This window comes from Falco cherrug, chromosome 1 (assembly GCF_023634085.1).
Source record: "Falco cherrug isolate bFalChe1 chromosome 1, bFalChe1.pri, whole genome shotgun sequence".
Classification (NCBI taxonomy): domain Eukaryota; kingdom Metazoa; phylum Chordata; class Aves; order Falconiformes; family Falconidae; genus Falco; species Falco cherrug.
In genome coordinates, this window is record NC_073697.1 from 62,282,106 (window position 1) to 62,300,698 (window position 18,593).

The 18,593-nt window shown below is 37.2% G+C and overlaps 1 protein-coding gene across 2 annotated transcripts in view; it reads right to left on the reverse strand.

Moving 5' to 3' along the window:
- Window positions 1-4,767: 4,767 nt before the first annotated feature.
- Window positions 4,768-18,593, reverse strand: part of FGL1 (fibrinogen like 1) — a 30,863-nt gene continuing 17,037 nt past the window's right edge. Inside the window, exons 7-11 of one of the 2 annotated variants that reach the window (XM_055713091.1) lie at window positions 18,293-18,390; window positions 17,285-17,373; window positions 16,538-16,725; window positions 9,416-12,604; window positions 4,768-5,080 (exon numbers count right to left, since the gene is read on the reverse strand). In XM_055713091.1, the coding sequence (XP_055569066.1) occupies window positions 12,445-12,604; window positions 16,538-16,725; window positions 17,285-17,373; window positions 18,293-18,390 (535 nt within the window). In that variant the 3' untranslated portion in view covers window positions 4,768-5,080; window positions 9,416-12,444. Of the gene's footprint in view, window positions 5,081-9,415; window positions 12,605-16,537; window positions 16,726-17,284; window positions 17,374-18,292; window positions 18,391-18,593 lie in introns of those variants that run through there. The other variant, XM_027802186.2, reaches the window with a different exon arrangement.

An 18,593-nucleotide genomic window follows, 5' to 3' on the forward strand; every position in this document is an offset into this window, starting at 1 on the left:
GGACAGGAGGTTTTTTTCTTCCTGGTATTAGTGATTCAGAATATGTATATTCTTCTAGACTATTTTAATTACTTTTCTATTTTTTCTAATAATAAAAAAAAAAGACTAATTTCCCCACCCCACCCCTTACTTTTTTAGGGTAATTTCACTGAGCTTACATAGCCACATGCAGAATGACAACTTTACTGTTCTGTACCTACAGTTGTTACCCCTTAGTATTTTCCACATATGCTGTTTCTTAAGCAAACATACTTTCACACAAGCAGATTTATGCAAAAATATCAGGTATGGCTATGTGTCTATTCTGAGAGGAAAAAAAGGAGATTGTATAATGAACATGACAGCCCAGCAGAGTTCTCTTTAAAACACTATTTTCAATCCATGTGAATAAAATTGAGAATTTAATTGGCTTTGTCAAGGCAATAGAGAAGGGATAGTACAGCAAGGGAAATCGCTAAACCTTGAAAAAAGTATGCTGGCTGTGAGGATAGCTGCTAGGAAAGGTTAAATCACAGATCATGTGAAGAAGATATTTGAGAGATTCATATATTGCCACAAGGTGAAGCTTTTCAGTCAAACCTGCCTACTTCCTATAGAATAGGGGTGTTCTTTGCAGATGTCAAGAAAAGACTAACAGAAAGAAAATTCAGAATCCTGGCTTTCAGTCATACTGAACTGGAGCTGATGTTTGAATAACCACAAGGGCACTAATTTGATGAATGACTTGGTCAGAGGAGAGAGAGGAAGACACCTGTGAAAAAAGAGCCTAGAGATGAGCCGGATCTCTCTGCAGGTGGGATTATTTGATGTGATAAAGACACAATGGTTGGCAACAGACCTCTGTGGCACCCCATAGCAAATTAGAGGAGACACTGGAGGAGCTCTCTAAACAAGATGTTGGCAGATGAATCAGCTAGAGAGGACTGGGAGATAATCTAGCTATTAGAGACAGTGAACAGGGAATGGAGACTTTCAGCCTTGAGGACAGGATGAAAAGCAGCCAGCACCGCACATTCTTACTTTTTTCTATTTCTGTTTGTTTCTTGCTGCTTGCTTTTTTGGGGTTTGGTTTGTGTTTTTTTTTCTTAAAGGAAAACACCTTTTCTTCTACAAGACCTTCTGAAAATCTTTCTGTTCAAGAAACCATCTGGGGGAAAGAAAGGAAAGTGAAGATAAAATTCCAAGAGAACACTTGCACAGGCCTATTTGAAGTGTTTCTTGCCAGAAAACAAGTGCTCGTGAGCCCTCTGCAACAGCTCCAAGATATGCTTGCCTTCAGCTATATAAACAGTGGTTAACAGGGGTCTGCAGAAGAATTATTGGCACTAAGACTTATTTAAGGGAAACTAATAGAAGGAAAATGTGATACAACCAGTTTCTTTTCCTGCTTTTCAGTGGTTTTTCATCGCTGGCTCACTATAGACTTTGTGTTTTGAAGAAATAAAATGTTGCTGAAGTAATACCAATTCAATTCTTATCTGTAGGAGGTGACCTGTTTAAATGGTGCTGAATATTATTTGCTTCTGTCACTTTTCTGTGATTCAAGAACACATAAATCATATTGGTGTTGCAGCATCTCCCCGATGTGAGATTGTTAGCAGGGTTTAGCAAGTATCATTTGCACAGTGGTAAATGTGGGTACAGGAATGAATAGGCTTTTAGCCAGCAGCAAATGCATGGTGATGTGACTTGTTCTGTCAGGAGAGAAGGCTTGCCTATAGCAGATGCAAAGTAATACATGCTGACAATTTCTGCAGACCAGCAGATGCATAATAAGTTGTTAATAGGTGCTAACTTGATGGTGCTTCAGAGCTCACAAGACAATGTAATTTAGTGTACTATGCTGCTCTTTGCTTGGACCCTGTTCAGTAATGGGATTTTTCTGGTCTTTCAATAGGCTTCTAAGGGTTTCAGGCCTCTATGCATGTGAATGTGTATCGCATTAAAAACACAGCATCTCAATATTGCAAGTTATGCCCATGTTCATGCTGGCTGGAATAGTCCTATTTAGCAGTAGGTACAGTGTATGTAACAAGACATACATACGTACATACAACAGAAAAATGGGAGTAATTGTGATAAAAGCAGTGGGTACTAAGCAGAAACTGTCATTGACAAAATAGCGAGCAAAAACTCAAAAACGGTTCTGTGTTGGCGACAAGATGTCCTCATCTGAGCCTGAGACAGGATGGAACAAAACAATGCCCAGAGGAAGCTGTGTTGCAGCAGCCTATGGCAGGATTTAGCACCAATTGCTCTAAAGGGAACCACCAAAGGTGAACAGTCAGGTAACCACAGAATGAAACCCTTCTCTCTTTCCTGTCCTCTCTAATATGGACAGATGAATTCCACCATGAATGAAGGGACAGCATGTGCTTTTGATTTGGTGATTGAAACTGAATGGTGTTTTGTATGCATGAAAGGTTACTGAATGGACAGTAAAGACTGGCGGGAAACAACTAAAGAAAACACAAACCAAGCATTTTCTGCATGTCATTTTTAAGAAATGGTATGCATCCAATGGGAGCAAGAAAACGAAAGTAAATTTACTTATTACCACACTCCCGGGTGGTAACGCTAGCCAAAGGGAAGAAGGTGTGAAAACACACACAGAATTTAGAGTGAAAATAATCCAATGGGGAAAAAAAATCCTAATTTGCACTTAATGTTTTTCAGTCCATGTTTTTCTGCTGCAGCGTAGATCACTTAAAGGTCTTATATGAACTCATGTCTGAACCAATCCTTATTTTACTTAGAATGGGTCTGATGTATTATTTTTGTTCCCCCCAATACTACTTCTAACTGACCAGAGAAACTTTGCTAGGGAAAAAAACCCACAACTTAAACGCAACAGCCTGGAAGGCTGTTGTTCTTGGCATAGTTTTAATGGCTGGACAGGCCTTACATAAGAAAATTTAGTCCTGTCTAAGGTTCAAGCCACTTGACTTTACAAATTGGACAAGATTACTGTTGAATCAGGTACATCTGAAATAAGAACAACATAATTTTGTTGGAAAATAGCAGGTAAATGAGAAAGGTCGTGCATGTATTATGTGCCTACCGCACTCCTCACCTGGGATGCAGCAGGATTTGTCTATGATGTTACATGTTGCCATTTCATACTGTAAAGACCTTATAAAAAAATGAAGTTATTAATAAACCAGACACATTTTGAATTAATATTTTAGATGTATGATTTTGGCTGTTGTAAAGCTTAAGGAAATGATAATTAATATTGTCCAAGCAATCAATTTCTTTCTTTGTTTTCACTTCGGTTCCTTTTTGTGGTAGGCCAGTAGTCCTGGGTAGTAGTAGGAAAAGTTAGGAACAAACATGTTAGTTTCTTCATTGCTAGTTACTTGCTTTTTTAGCTGAACTGAAGGCTAGCGTGTGGGTAACCCAAGATGTAATCAGAATCTTCAGAATCTTCTGAAGGCAGAAGTCAGTTTATTTGCACAAGGGATTATAAAAACATGTATGTTTTCTATTGTGAGGAGCTTCTGAGTCAGAGCTGGAATGTGCAATGGAAGAGTACTCATCCCTGCCGTCCCACGTGGCGCCCTCCTTAACCACAATCTCTTGCTCAGCCTGTTAGTGGGCATTTGTCAGTTTTTTATAATTTTCCACAGTATGAAATGCAAACTGTAGTAGCAAACTGCATTTTCTAAGACCTTATGCATTACTAGAATTACCCAAGGAATCCTAGTGTGCCTGACTACTTTTCCCTACTTTGTACATATCACAGAAAACTGACTGAAATACCATACTATGCACTTCTGGATTTCATTTGCCATCTACAATAGGCAGCTTGCAGTGTGTTTAAAATGGCTATAACAGGCAGTGCTCTTACTAAGAGTTAGTGAGCCTGTCTCTGTGAATATTGATATAATGGATGGTGGTGCCAACTACAGCTGATTACTTCCTGCTCTTCAGCCCTGCTGTCTCTGTGGAAGTTTAAGCTCCAGACTTCCTTAATTAATCATGCCAGTCTAGAAACTGGAGACAATAAGAGGTAAGTATAGTGGAGTCTTCTGCTATAGTCAGCACTTCTTTCCTTTAAATACACAGCTTGCATGTAAGCTAGCAAAGGTAATCTTTCAGGGAGAACTCTGGGCATTTTAAATATAACCTAAAATACTTGTGCAGTACACCCCTCCCAGGGATTGAACTACTAACTGTGCAAAATGCTTCTGAAACAGAGCCATTTGCTACCATAAACCAGTACGCAGATAGTGCACAAAAGCCTTAACGTCTCTTCTTATGTTGTATATAGTTTAGGAACTGCTGCTAGTAAGGTTTTATCCAAGTGAAAAAATTGAAGATTCCTGATTATAGACAGGGATCAGACAGAACTAGTAGCCTAGGCTAGTAGTAGAATAAAATAAAACATAATCCTTGAATTACATGTTTCCTGAGGAGGTTTCAAAGTGCTCTGTAAACAGTCAAATCATATTTCTGTCATACATGAGGAGAGTATCAAAGAGTTCAGTGACTTGCCACATGATACAGAGAAAATCAGAGGTGCCGGGGAAAAATGTTCATTCTCACTCATATCTACATATTCTAGGTTTCACTTCTTAAACTGAAAATGCATACATTTGGGTTTTAATCTTCTTTATATTAGGAAAATGAGATCCATGAATCAGAAGGGTTCCAGATTTCCCCTGCCTTTCAAAATCTTATGTCCCCGAAAAGGGATTTTAATTTTGGTCACTTGTTTTCTTCCCTCTATGATTGGACTCCTTGATGGTAAAATAGGCAGTGAAATGAACAGTAGTGCAGTGCTTTTTTTTATTTCAGAGAATAATATAGGCTTTGCTTAAAATAATCTATGAAATGCATTTGTAGCTGAAGATTTATGTCACATTTCCAAGAAGCAGTCTGCTGAAACTTCTTTGTTTTTAATGAGTAAGCATAAATACACCCCAATGAAAGCTTGCTCTGGTATCACATCAGAGTTGCTTGCATTTAAATTAGTGGGTCAGTAAGAAAGGACAGTGGAACCTTTTATTAGCAGCTGACTTCTCTCAAGTCTCATTTTACATTTTTGGTTCCAGCACTATTCAACTGAAAGGAGATACTGTAGGTGAAAAAAAAAAAACAAAAAAAAAAAGGTGAATAACAGAGACAAGGCACAAGGCAGCTGCCAGACATCAACTTCCACTGAGTTATTCAAAAATATCTGTATCCTCGCTGATAATATAAAGAGCCATAATGCGGCATGTGTCTTTGTGAAACAGGCAGTCTTTTGTACTTGCTGGTAAGATCTTCCCATGAGCAAAGTCTAGGATACAAAGTTGAGTATTTTTTTAAAGCTGTCTTAGATGAAGAGGTCGCCCATCAAGTAAGAAACAAAGGTATATTTCCATATAAATTATATTTCACCTGCTGAAATCATTATGGTAGTGCTGCTCTCTAATGAAGTCTCTATTTTCCCTACAGTCACTTTGCGATACACCAGAAGACCTCAAAAGTGAATTTGATAGCCCTATTACTTCTGTCAGGAACTCTTGCCACTTTGCACAGCCTGATGCTCATTCCTCATCTTTAGTGATGTGATTTGAAAAGCTGCAGGATGCCTCAATTTCTCTCGAATTTTGGTTTTGACAGTTAATTAGTGTAGAAAAGACAGACACATTGTGAGACCTATATAGAGAATGTATAGCCTGTTACCACATGCATCAACAAGCGAGACGTCATGGGCAATCTCTTCCTTGCTTTCTAGCTCTTCTCAGCTTGTGCTGGACGTAAGTGCAGGTATTTGTTCTGGTAACACAGGAGAAGGTTGATGATCACTAGTATATGATGAATTACATAGCACAGACAGACTTACAGGGCTACATGCCCTATAGAATGCTATATAATTAATATGGCTGATTAATGAGAAAATAATATAATTTGTTGTTAAAACTGTGTTTTCTTTAGGATACAATATAAATTATCTGCTTGAGGAGCAGGTGATATGCCTAATTCATCCCCAGTGTAACTTCACTGGACTCAGTTGATTTTAATTAAATTTGTTCGTTCTTTTGGGGAGACAAAGAAAAAAAAAAAGAAGTTGAGAAATACATAGCTGGGAAAGTGTCCAGTTAACGTCTTATACATGAAACTTTATGCCAGGTTTAGAGGCTCAAGTGGTTTAGTTTAATGTTGAGGACTGAAAGAGAACTATCAACTGGAATTTGAAGTTATTGTCATGGATTGTAAACATTAATTACTTTTTTTTTAAGTTGTTTTACTAATGACTTTTCTTCCCAAGTTGTGTAAATACAAAAAGGAAGCCCTTCCCTTCCTTCAATACTCTACAACTTTTTGCTTAGGAATTTTAGGTTGAGCGACTTGTGTTATTCCAGACGGGTGTGACTTCTCTGTTTTCTTTTTTTCTGTACTAAGTCAGAGGGGTAGTGAAATCAATGGAGAAGCTCTTAAGCCCCTTGTTAGGTAGAATCAATAAAAGGAATAGATGAGAACTGTGCTGAGATCTTTAATTAAGCATGCTGCGTAACAGAGGTAAGAAGCATTCTGTGACAGAGGACTGGAACAATTTGAATTAGCCTTATTTAAAAAATTTCCCTGGGATATTTAAAATGAGTGATTCAAAGTTATTAGAAAATAAGAAAAAGGAGGTGCGCTACAATCATTAAAATCCCCTTTATCACAAGATAAAATGTTTGTACGTCTTGCAAGCATCAGTAATTCAAACTTAGATATTAGCCTATAGAGTGAGACTTGTAAGACTTTCTGGCAATTACATGCAGCATGAATTTTACATTTGCTGAGTACCACAGGAAGAACCAACTGATTTCAGAGAGGGTGTTTTTCCCAGATGGGTGTATGGCATCTTGGCAGGAGATGGATTTCTTGCTCTCCCTGCCATAAATTCGCTATGGCACAAGCATTTATGTCATTTAGTGGGTGCCACAAGCATTCACGAAATCTCAGTTTCTTGATCATGAGAAACATTAAAATGCTTTATTATTTGTGTTATGACACAAAGATGGGCCTCAGTCCAGTAAAGTTCCCTTGAATTTCAGGGTACTTGAGATGTGAAAAGTAGAAAGATCCCATCCGGGGTGAGAAGTAGAGGAATCATAGCAGGAACACAACAGTGCAGATATCTTAGTTCAGATAGCGTTTGGAACTTGCACAGTTTTGTTTCTGTTTACTGATCAGCAGAAGATATGAGCTACTGTTGTAACGCCAGGCTTTTTAGACAGTTTAACTGCCTGAATGTGCCATACCTCAAGCTAATTAGATGCTGTGAGTTTTCATAGGTTTTAGGTAACCTTAGGAACTCATGTATGATTTCAAAAGTGAGTTAAGGACTAAATTCACTTTAACATTTTTTACTCGTTTTCTATAATTTAATAATTAACTTAATCAGGAGAAACAGTTGTACTAGTTTACAAATGTGGCATTACCTAAGAAAATACATGTGCAGAGCACCATCTAGTGCAGGATATCACTAACATAAAAGCCTTTCTGCTCATAAGTCACTTGTCTGTGTTTAGCTAATTTAATATGAACTATCATGTTGCAGTCAGTGCCAGCCCAGTGGTTCCTGTGACAATATCGTATTGCAATTACATGAGAGACCACGGATTGAAAATTACTTGGGAACTTTTTCAAGGATAACAAAACTGGATGCACTGAAATTCAGGTAATGATTTGAGAGAACCATATACTTTTCAGAGGAATCTGCTTATCATCCTGCCCACAACAATGAGTGATATGTTCATTAGATAATTCAATCCTATCTGTTTATAAACTAGGTTGGATGCTGATTCTTACAATAGATTTAGAGACCCAATTGCCTTTTAGGTGCCTTAAGTATACCATTTAGTTGCTCTGAGCCTTTGCTCAGCTTCTGCAGAACCTCAGAGCTATGCAGGTTCCTTAAACCAGGTGTTCACAGGTGTGCAAACCACAACTAACAGGCAAGATTAAAGATCTGACTGTCATTAAAAAGGGAAGAAAAGAAGAAAGGAAAGAAGCTATAGGAGACAGGTAAAAGAAACGTATACACAAGTATTTACGAGTTGCTGAGGAAGGATGGAAACAAGTGAGCTACAGTGGGTTTTTTTGCAAAGGTCATATTTTGGTTCTTCTGCAAGCAAACATATGCATTTGGCCCCAGGGTTGTTTAATCAATGTTTGGATATCAACATTATGTTTCTGATGCATTATGGTAAGATTAAGAGGAACTGTCTTAGTTAACTGAAGATGTAGCAATGACAAGCTGGATTTCATCCTGCACTAAACAAAGGTTAAGATGCCCTCAGGTACTTGGAAAAGGTGATTTTTGGATGAACACTGTGTATTCAATAAAAAACTAATTAAGCATCAAAGAGCCCCTATCACTGTAAAGTTTTACGTTCTCTTTGAACAAGCGCTTTAACAGAAAATGGTAACTTTTCTCTCTGAGCATGCATTCCATATGGATTTTGGTGGAATGCTTGAAACCTTGCTGTTTTCCCAATTTTCAGACATACTCTGGGAAAACAGCCAACATAGTCTCATATTCATTTCACAGTACTTTCTGGTTTTGAATACCTCCATTTTTTTATTTCTAAGAGGAGCTCTTAATAGACACTTTATAAAGACAGAAATAAGTGGAAATTTTTGAAAATTTAGGTATAGAATGCTTCCCTGGGTACTTTTTCTCTTTCACAATCGCCAAAGAGAACCCACTATTGAAGAAAAAGCTGCTCTTTCATTCTTTTTGAGATAATGAGGAGTAAATGATAGGAACATTCACAGGCCTAGCAAGGTGTTGTTCAGTTTCCCTGTGTGGGTATATCATTTTGCAAAAGAAAGGGGAAGTAGCTTTGACAGAACAAAATGTATTTACAAAAGGGGTTCAAGAACTGGTGTCAGGAGTAACAGTTTTGGGAGTGGTGGGGAGAGGTGCGCTCTGTCTAGGCAGTAAAGCTGAAGAAGTCCACTGGAAAGTGGTAGGCTGGATTGCAATACCTCAGCTCTGTCAACACATACTAGACATTCTAGGGAAAACAAATGTAGCTCTTTTACTGCCCATTTAATACACTTGAGCTTGTGGTTTCCATTCTGTTCATCTCCAATATGTTTAGCAAATGGAAGAAAACAAAATAGACAACTGAAAATATGAAGGTGTTTCCCTTGAACAAATATTACAAAAAGATGCATTTTTGATTACGCTTTGCTGGTAGCTATCATAATGTTCTTTATTAAATCATGACTGGTAGAACATTTTCCTTGTTCTTTCCTTGATTCTTGTTCTTCTTCTGTTGGGTTATATGATTTGTATCAAATGATATGTATTAATTTTCAACTATTTTTGAGTTACTATGTTGTTCTGTCTAGTGCCTGAACAAATAAACTGGCCTTTGTTCTGGTCTCTTGTAAGAATAAAGACTACCTTAGAACATGTTCATACCTATTGAGGAAATAAATTAATACAAACAGGCAAGTCAGGCAGAGAAAAGAATTCTCTTCCAAGCTGTACTCTCTTGTCTAGTAGCTATTTATGTTCGCCTGTTGAAAATAAAGGATTTATTTATTTGACAACAATTATTTGACAACCATTTTGAATTACAACATTTTCACGTGTTTTTCATGTGGCCAGAAAGATTTATTAAACAAAGAAAGGCCATAGAAAGATGGTGGGATTAAATACTGTATTTGCATATTGCTAGTGGTATGCTAGATGCTTTTCAGACAGCTAGGATATTGAAGTCCTTGTTCTGAAGAGCATTCAGTCCAGTAAACATATAAATGCATTCTAAGAGGTACAAAGAAAGATTTGATCCTCTTTCATTTTATGACTTCCAACAGAGAGAGTAAAAAGTTACATCAGAGTATGACAAAAGCAACCTAACTCAGATGAAAGATTTCATTAGTGTTCTTGTAAGTAAAAAGCACAGATTTATGCTGCAGCAAACAAAAAAATTACTGCAGATTTTATGAGCACAATCTGTACATGTTAGGAGTTTTTTTGTGTGGGCTAGAGATGCAGCTTTGCTCTACCTAAATCCTCCATGTTTTTTACTTAAATTATGTGGAATATGACCTGTCTTGATACTCTCCGAATACATGAGCTAATCTTTCCATTTTCCTGTGAAAAACTAAGGGTGCTTTTACAATTTCTACAAAATATCATCCATGTTTTTGCAAATGATTAAAGCCTTCTCCTCTTAGAGTAGCAAAAGAATTTTCAAATCATTATGGGAAATATTGTGCTTAAAACATCTTTTTTAACTACTCCAAAACTTCCATCATATTATTAATGACCCATATCTACAAACCTGCTTATAGAGTTACACAGGAACCCATTTTAAATTCTGTAATAAAATTGGATAAAAATATATATAGATGTTCTGTTTTCATGTTGAGTGCTCAAAATATATATGTAAATAAGTACATATGTATATACATACACACACATACATAGGCTGTTACGCCTTCCTGTCAGATACAGAATTTAGTTTGGTTTAACTGATTAAACAAGGTTCCAAATAAGCAGTTGTAGAGCTATCCATTGGTCCTTTTGTGCAGAGGTAGAGGGACCTGCTGAAGGCTAGAAATCTCTAGCACAGTATTTATTGATACATCAAGAAAAAGATGGGATTATCTAGGATACCTATTACCACAAAAAGCACAGACCTCAAAACCTCTATACTGTATATTTTTATCAGCACCATTTTTACATGATAATGGTCTTGTTAGCTGCCTGAGCCCCATTTTTTCTCTACTCTAATTCCCTTGTTTTGTTTAGGTGTAATCTGATTTATCTCATTGAGAGAGATCATTTCATATGAACCACTTTCCTGCCCCCCCCGCCGCGCCCCCCCCCCCCCCAAGCTGTTCTGCACCTCTTCCCTCCCTTATTTCATGCAATTCTTTCAAGGATTCTTGCCAAACTTTTGGTTTAGGAGGTTGAAAATGGAAGGAAAAATGGCCATGCAGGGAGTTATCATTCAGCTGACCTGTATTCATATTGATGTAGTTATAACCTGGCTGATAGATTGCCAGAAGTTAGTTTCAATTATGTTAAGCTTGACTGCAACTGGCTGCCACATTCAAAAACTCTATTTGGACAGAGGGAGGGAGACTGGCAAAACCACAAAAGCAAAATTATTTTAGGGAAGCAGGGAAATAAAAGTTCCGAAGTTTGGCTCAGATCCATGTGGTTTTTAAAATGTTCATTTGCTTATTCTGCTCAGCAGAAATGGATTACATTTCATCAGATAGCTTTCTAGAGCGTGTTCCTATCTTCTCCGAGGCAGCAAGCACTAATCAGCAATTTTTGTTATTAGTGGCTACTAGAGTCTATTGTAGTGCTAGGAACAAAAGGCAGGGATAGGCAGAGTCTCTCTTACAATTTTTTTTTGTACAAGAAAAATGTGAGTATGTAGCTTGATAAGGGGGAAAGCCCAGGGAGCCAAGACAAGCAAAAAGGAAAAGAAGAAGATAAAAGGCTTAGAAGCTGAACCACTTTCAAATGACTGAACAGGACATGCAAAATTAGCAAGTTGTGGAGTCTAACAAATACATAAAGAAAGTAAAGATTAATAGAGTAAGCACTAGGAACCTCTAAAATGCCAGATTGTATCTGCACATAAAATACAATTCCCTCTACACATGCATTATATTCAAAGCATAGGCCACATTAAAATTAGTTGCAGCTTTTGTTATTTAGCCTTTTGGTAAACTCCAAACTTCAATATGTCAAAGTCCAGTTTTTTTTACCAAATGTTAGCAAAAAAAAAAAAAAAAGGCAGGCATGATGGTTATGAAGAAGAAGAAAAGCATAATTACTAACCATCTAAACATGTCAGACTGAAGCCTAGAAATGCTTCAGCAACAACAGACAATCCATTTCTGTGTACTGGATTCAATTGATTCTAGCCTGGTAGCATCCATTCTCTTCCTTCAGTTCCCTGCCTCATTCTTTATACTTTTTATGTACGCTATGTACACAATACATGCAATAAATAAATCAGAGGAATTTACAGGCAACTCACTTCTAAAGCCTTGAACCATTCCAAAGAAGGTATGTTCCATCCACTGGGAAAACCAGCTTTACTCTTGTATTTAAATAGTTCTTTTGGTTGTAATAAGTACAATTAATTTTCATTTTTGAGATAACACGGTGACAATAGTGTCTTTTTAAAAGGTGAAAGGATTTGTAGTTACTGCAGAAGCCAAAAATTCTCCATGTTGATGAAGATGTCCTTATTCCTAGGTGAATGCCTGCCTTTGTAAAAAAGTTGTGTACACGCATTAGCGCTAGATTTATATCTACAGAATCATAGGCCAGATTGTTTTCTTATTTATATCTTATAAAACTACGGGTTGCAGAGGAATTATTCCAAATGTATATAAGCATAGATGAGAAGCAAAAATCTGCCCATCTGTTTTAATTTGGATTGATTTGATAAAAGATAAATCGTCTTAATAAAATACTTAAACAATATTAGGTTCAAAATCTGCTGGTCTGACCTTCATGACAACGGATTTCAGAGAATACCACCACCCGTGCCAAGTGTACCAAACAATCCCATTGTCCGTCATTGCAGTATAGGGGCCTCTATAGTACAAACCGTTCAAGTTGGCAGAGTGACACCTGGTGGAAAAGGAAAACAGAAATAAGGCCTCCTGTCGTAAAGTTACAAGCATTTGTTGTGTCTGCTTGAGTCAAAAACTTCGCGTTAACAGCCCCGTTTGACAGCGGCAAAAATTTGCATTTGTGGACTTCAATGCACCTAAACAATAACCTTTTAATTAGGGCGCAAGTGCAAGTGCTTTTAGCTTCTCTGAAACAAAAGTTCTTTTTGTTCTTTCCACATGTTTTCTGACATTAATAGCTCTCTGAGTTCTGCCTGCTAATCTGTTTCAGTGGAGAATTACTCTAGAGTTGTTCAGGTCATGGGTGGCAGCAGGGCATACACCAAGCAAAACTCTGGGAAGCAAACACTGTGCTGCTTTTTGTTGTTCCAGAGTTGCCCCTCTTAAGTTTTGCAGTTACCCCACAGGGTGTGTCATATGACAAAACCTGAATACTAACACCAGTTTGCCTATTCAGCTGTGGACTTCTATTTACAAATAGGTGAAATCTGACAGCTAATTAAACATATGTATACCAATTCACTGGATCATTGGAACTGGTATTTTATGTGACTGTTCAAAGTACTTTTTGTTTGTTCTTTAACATACTGAAGCAGAAACACTGTTACAGTTTATTAAATACAGTGATTAAAACAAACACCCTAGCAAAACCCAGAAGGCTCGAACAGGTACCACCACAACCTTGACGCTGACTTGGTTCCTACCAAAAGAAGGTTAGATCCTTATGTGATTATATGGAGACCAGAATGGTTGTTTCTTCTGCAGCATGTCGTTATGAATCGGCTTGGTTTATGCGCCAATTCAGTGTTTTGTTTAAAGTGCTGTTATTATCTAGCTGGTTGAACACCATGATGAATTTCAAAAGCAGACTTCAGAAAATATGTAAACAGAAGACGGTCCAAATGAACCTTATAGGTGTTATTATTGGCAAATCTTAGTCTCTTTGGCTGTCCTTACACTTCATTAAAAACAATTTTTGAGAACCGAAATGAAAACTGTGATAAATTACTCATAGGAAAATTCTCATATATATATATATATGCACTTATTTATTGCTTACAATTTTTAAGTTCAATTTTGGCAATGTGTTGGTTGAAAGCTTATAAACTGCAGATATCAAAAGTGACTTTGAGAACGACAAACTTGTGTCAGAGCTGACATAACCTGTCCAGCCATACGAATTCTGTGTGGAGCAGGCACTCTGTCTAATTTGAGTTGAAACACAGATTTCATTGGAAGAATCATAATTGCTGAGGCATTTAGACCAACTGAACTGCTTTTTTTACGTCCTTTGATGGAAGCTCGCAAACATAATTTCGTCAACAGCAACATGAGCCAGTAACAACTCTTAATTAGTGCTGGGAGGCACTCATAGCAAAAATACACAGTATTCTGTAACTGACTGGATGCTGCCTGAAGTAACTGGACATACTAAAGAAACAACTGGCATGTGATTATTGATATGATATTCTGAAGCAACATTCATTATTCACAAGTCAATAAACACGTTACAGTTAGCCTATGTTTCTCCTTTCTTTCTGATAGGCTGATTTTTAAAGTAAAAAACTGCACTGCAATAGTTTCAAAAGTATAGTCAACTCTCAATTATCCATGGACATTTTCTCTGAATTATATATTAACTATGTGACAGATGCGGAGAGATGGAGTTGGTTTCCCGAAACTGAACTCTGCCTGGATTTAACCGACTCCAGTACTGCCCCACATGGATGTAGCTGTGCTGTCTCCAGGATGATTAGTGAGGCAGGAAGCCTGACTTACTGAGATCTGCGGCCCCAGCTTGATGCCTGGCAGATCCACTGTCGTCATCCATGCATGGTGTAACTAAAACTAAGAGTGCTGGAGGAGGAGGGAATAAGCTCACGCCAACCAGACTCGTTAGTGTGTCTTTTACCGTTACAGTCCTACTGATCTTTGCAATGCCCTGGATGCAGGAAAGATTATGACCTGGGTGTTGTACTAGAGTAAACCCCGCTCTGCGGATTTGCATCCAAACTGAAAATCTCTTCTAGAGCTTTGCTTATGAAAGAATGCACAGAGGACATTTTTCTGCAGAAGTCCAGGACAGCAAATGCTGAGCTAGAACAAGACCAGTGACTTTAAAGTAGACCTGGGCTACTTCCATGTGGCCTTACTTGTGTCACATTCTTTGGTATTCATATTATCTGGGTGTTTCTGTATTTCATTAGTCCAGATAGCATAGAGCTGGCTATAAAAATTTCCTTCATAGCTGGGAGCTCCTATACAAACCAGCCAAGAGCACTAATTCCTTCTGTGTTTGCTAATCTGTGCATAACAAATACGTGTTCTGAGTGCTTTCCTTTCTATGCCAGTATTGTTCTTTTGGGTAGGATTCAAGGATACTGAAATTTTCTAATAATTTGTAGTATGTGGTTTTATGTTAGGCTTAACATAAAAAAGTCAGTAGCAAGGCAGTGGAGTAACACTACTCTTTTTCATTATCCAGATAGACTGTCTCTTTAGGAGCATGAGCTACACAGCAATAATAGGAACTAGCCTGGTAGGAGTTAGCTATCTTTAGTAGTTAGGTAGCACCAACTACAAGGTATTAATAACTGTCAAGTTCTGCCATACAGCTACTTTTGCAAAGGAGTCATTCTTTTTTCCAGACCAATCCAATATTTAAAAAAAAAAAGTTTTTAAAAGACAAAAAATGTATGCAGTTGACTAAAAGTTATTGGTGAATCACTCGTAATGAACTCAGCATGACATCAGTGTTTTATGCTATTTGAGGTCTAGATATTCCTCTAAATCAATAAAAGTTCTGATTTCATGGGAAAAGGATCTCCAACACAGTTGCCTTTCCCTTTAATATCTTAGCTTTCATAAGAACTGCAAAAAAACTTTTCTCTGCATGTGATTTTTTCCATATGTCAAACATTCTGCTGACCCACTATCCGTGCAAATATATTAAAACGTACTAAAATAAATAATTGATTGTGAAATCTTGAGTTAATAGCTACATCACATCAACTAAGGTGGTCACAGACTACTTATGGGAATAGTTTGGAAAATGAGGAGTTAAAAAACAGAAACAAAGGATGACACAACAGAGAGAAACAATGGAGTTGATCCAGCCTGGCAGCTCTTGCCAAGTGAACTGAGTTCACATTGAGAGAGTAGTATGCTTCCCTGAGTTGTATTTTAAACCTCTCTGTTACACAGCTGAATTGCATAGTTTCTCTTCATGGCTATATTTATCTAATTAATTAAGGGAAAGAACATAGCTGCCTATACAGACAGTGCTAACACTACCAGTTTTATCCTTTCTTTTTGAATTGGTCATGTGTATGTAAGTAGGATTTTAAAATTCTTTCACTGAACCCTATTGAAAAAAATCTTCCTCTCAGTCCAACCATGCTCACTGATAGAAACTGAGTACATGCATTCCTTTCTTGATATAGAAGGAATAACAAGAGTGAGATGCTGTGAACTGAGGTGAAAAACATGAGGCTTAATAACCCAGCGCTAGCTTAACTTGTCAGATATTCTGCAGCACTGCCACATCTGGTCTCGTGCAACACAGGAGAAATGCAAGAGTGAATGCTTCAGGGATATGTATGATGAAGTACATCTGCAAACTCTACATGACCTACTTGTGTAAAAACTGGTTACCTTTAAGGGGCAGAATTATCTTCTCTTTACTGTTCGATAACAAAGATGACCAAAGCCTATAGCAAATACCATTATTGCAAACCAACTTGAGCTGTATGGTAGGTGCTGTCCCTTCTAAAGTGAGTCTCAGCCTTACCAGCACTGAGATCTCTGGTAGAGGTCAAGGGCAGACGGCAAATATAATAAACAATGCCAGTCCTACCTTCTACCATATATTATTATTGTATGCATGAAGCAGAATAGGTGACAATACTGATATAAGATCAAAATACCTGACCTGTTAAACCACCAGCCAGCCTTTTCCTCTTCAGCACAGTTCCCTTCATAGTTGTCATTATCCCTGTCTCTAGTACTGAATTTCATTCCTCGATGGTCAGCCCACCATTTTACTTCAGGATGAAATCCACCAGTAAGAGAATCACCAGCTGTACCAGAGTATTCTCCACAATTCATCTCATAAGAATGCTAATGAAAAATGTGAAGAAAGGAAAAAACAGAAAAAAAAATAATAATTCCAATGTGTCTTTAGCCTTTAGCATGTCAGAGAGTGAAACCACAAAGTGGAAACAAAGCTGTTCCATTTGCTACTATTTTTACACTCAGAAATGTCATGCCACTTAAACACTGTGTACTAGATAATGAAGGAGTGTAAAGATGGTTAGCAAGGGTAAAATTTGTCAATAACCTTATGTATAAATGACATAAAAACAATATTAGTTAGCACAGTTAGTTAACAGATCAGAATATCATGTACCATTATTGTTGGTTATCGCAACAAAAATACAAAAAAACAGCTTTTATCCATGGCTGCTAAACCAAATGATTCATACATCTTACAGAAAGTGTGAAATTGATGTATCAATGTAAACCACTGCTATTACATATTTGAAAATTACAAATGTGTAAGAAAAAAAAAGGTTCTACACAAACCTTTATGAAAATTAGAGAACCTGTGTGTTTATTGTATGTCTACAGAATCCATATTTACATTAAAACCTCTAGTCATTATTTAATATTTCATTACCTCTTCACCTGCAACGCTGAATCTTGCATATTGTGCAAAACGCCGTTCTCCCTCAAAATCAGTTAGATCTATTCTTAAAGTATAGTTCCCTTAAGAAATAACAAAACACATTATTTTAGTTAAACTAGCCTATCTCACTACTTTTCAGAACAGAACAATACAGCAGGAAATTAAAATACTATGTTTTTATAACGAGTCTGATCTCTATCATCAGCATATTTTATGGGTTTCTGTTGTCTTTCTTTATGCATATTAAAGTATATCTTGCTATTAATTATCTTTATTCAACTGATTCAGCTTAGAAAATTTTAGAATTATTCCAATACAGATTTTCAAGTGTAGACAAAAAAAGTCTAAAAAAGTGGCCTTATGGGCTTTATATTTTAGTAAGTTATTTGAGGTGGTAATGAGGTCGTAGTGAGAATCAATCAATAAGCATACAGCTAAAAATTTAGATTTTTATACTCTCAAGATAAAAGAGTTAAACCAGGACCACGTCATGCTGGCATTGATTTCCGTATGAATTAGCTGGCCAAGTCAATGGGTAAGTTTTGCATATGCAGCATTCTACAGCAAAGCAGAAGTTTGCAGTAGATTGAGTGACTATTAGACGAAAATAGCTTTCTAAGACAGGACTAGATTTACCTTCATGTAATAGCCTATGCAGCCATGTAAAGCCCTGACTAAATGAATTGGCACAGCATGCTACCTGACTGGGCTGTTAGTGATGCTCACTGTGAAGTGGGTAGAGACAATTCTTTTGTATGCTTCTGTCTACCCTTCCCTGTTTTGCGGGGGCTCCCTGCATGCTATTGGCTCAATGACAGTTTTCAGCCTTTTGTTGGAAAACATATATTCAAGTGTGTTTTGTTCTGAAACTTGGAGAAGTCCACGATAAGTAACAACAGAACTCAGGATTTATGATAACAAAAAGGGTAACAAAAAATGGCCCAGAAAGAGCAAAGAAACAGAAACAATAGAAGACTATTGTTATAATATAAATCTTACCTTGATTAGTCAAATAATGAAGATTTTTATTTCCAAGCCAATATTCACCATTTGTCAAAACAAAATTTCCAAAGCCTTCTTCATAGTCAGTCCAGACTCTGCAAAGAATATAAATTACTAATTTAGCAAAAAAAGCAAGTTTGCTGGGATGTTTATTTTATCATACAATCATAGATCAAAGAATAATTCAAAATGGAAGGAACCTCAGGAAGTAATCTAGTCCAATGTCCTGCTCAAGGCAGAATCAGCCATGAGATCAGACCAGGTTGCTCAGGGTTTGTCCAGCTAGATCTTGAAAACC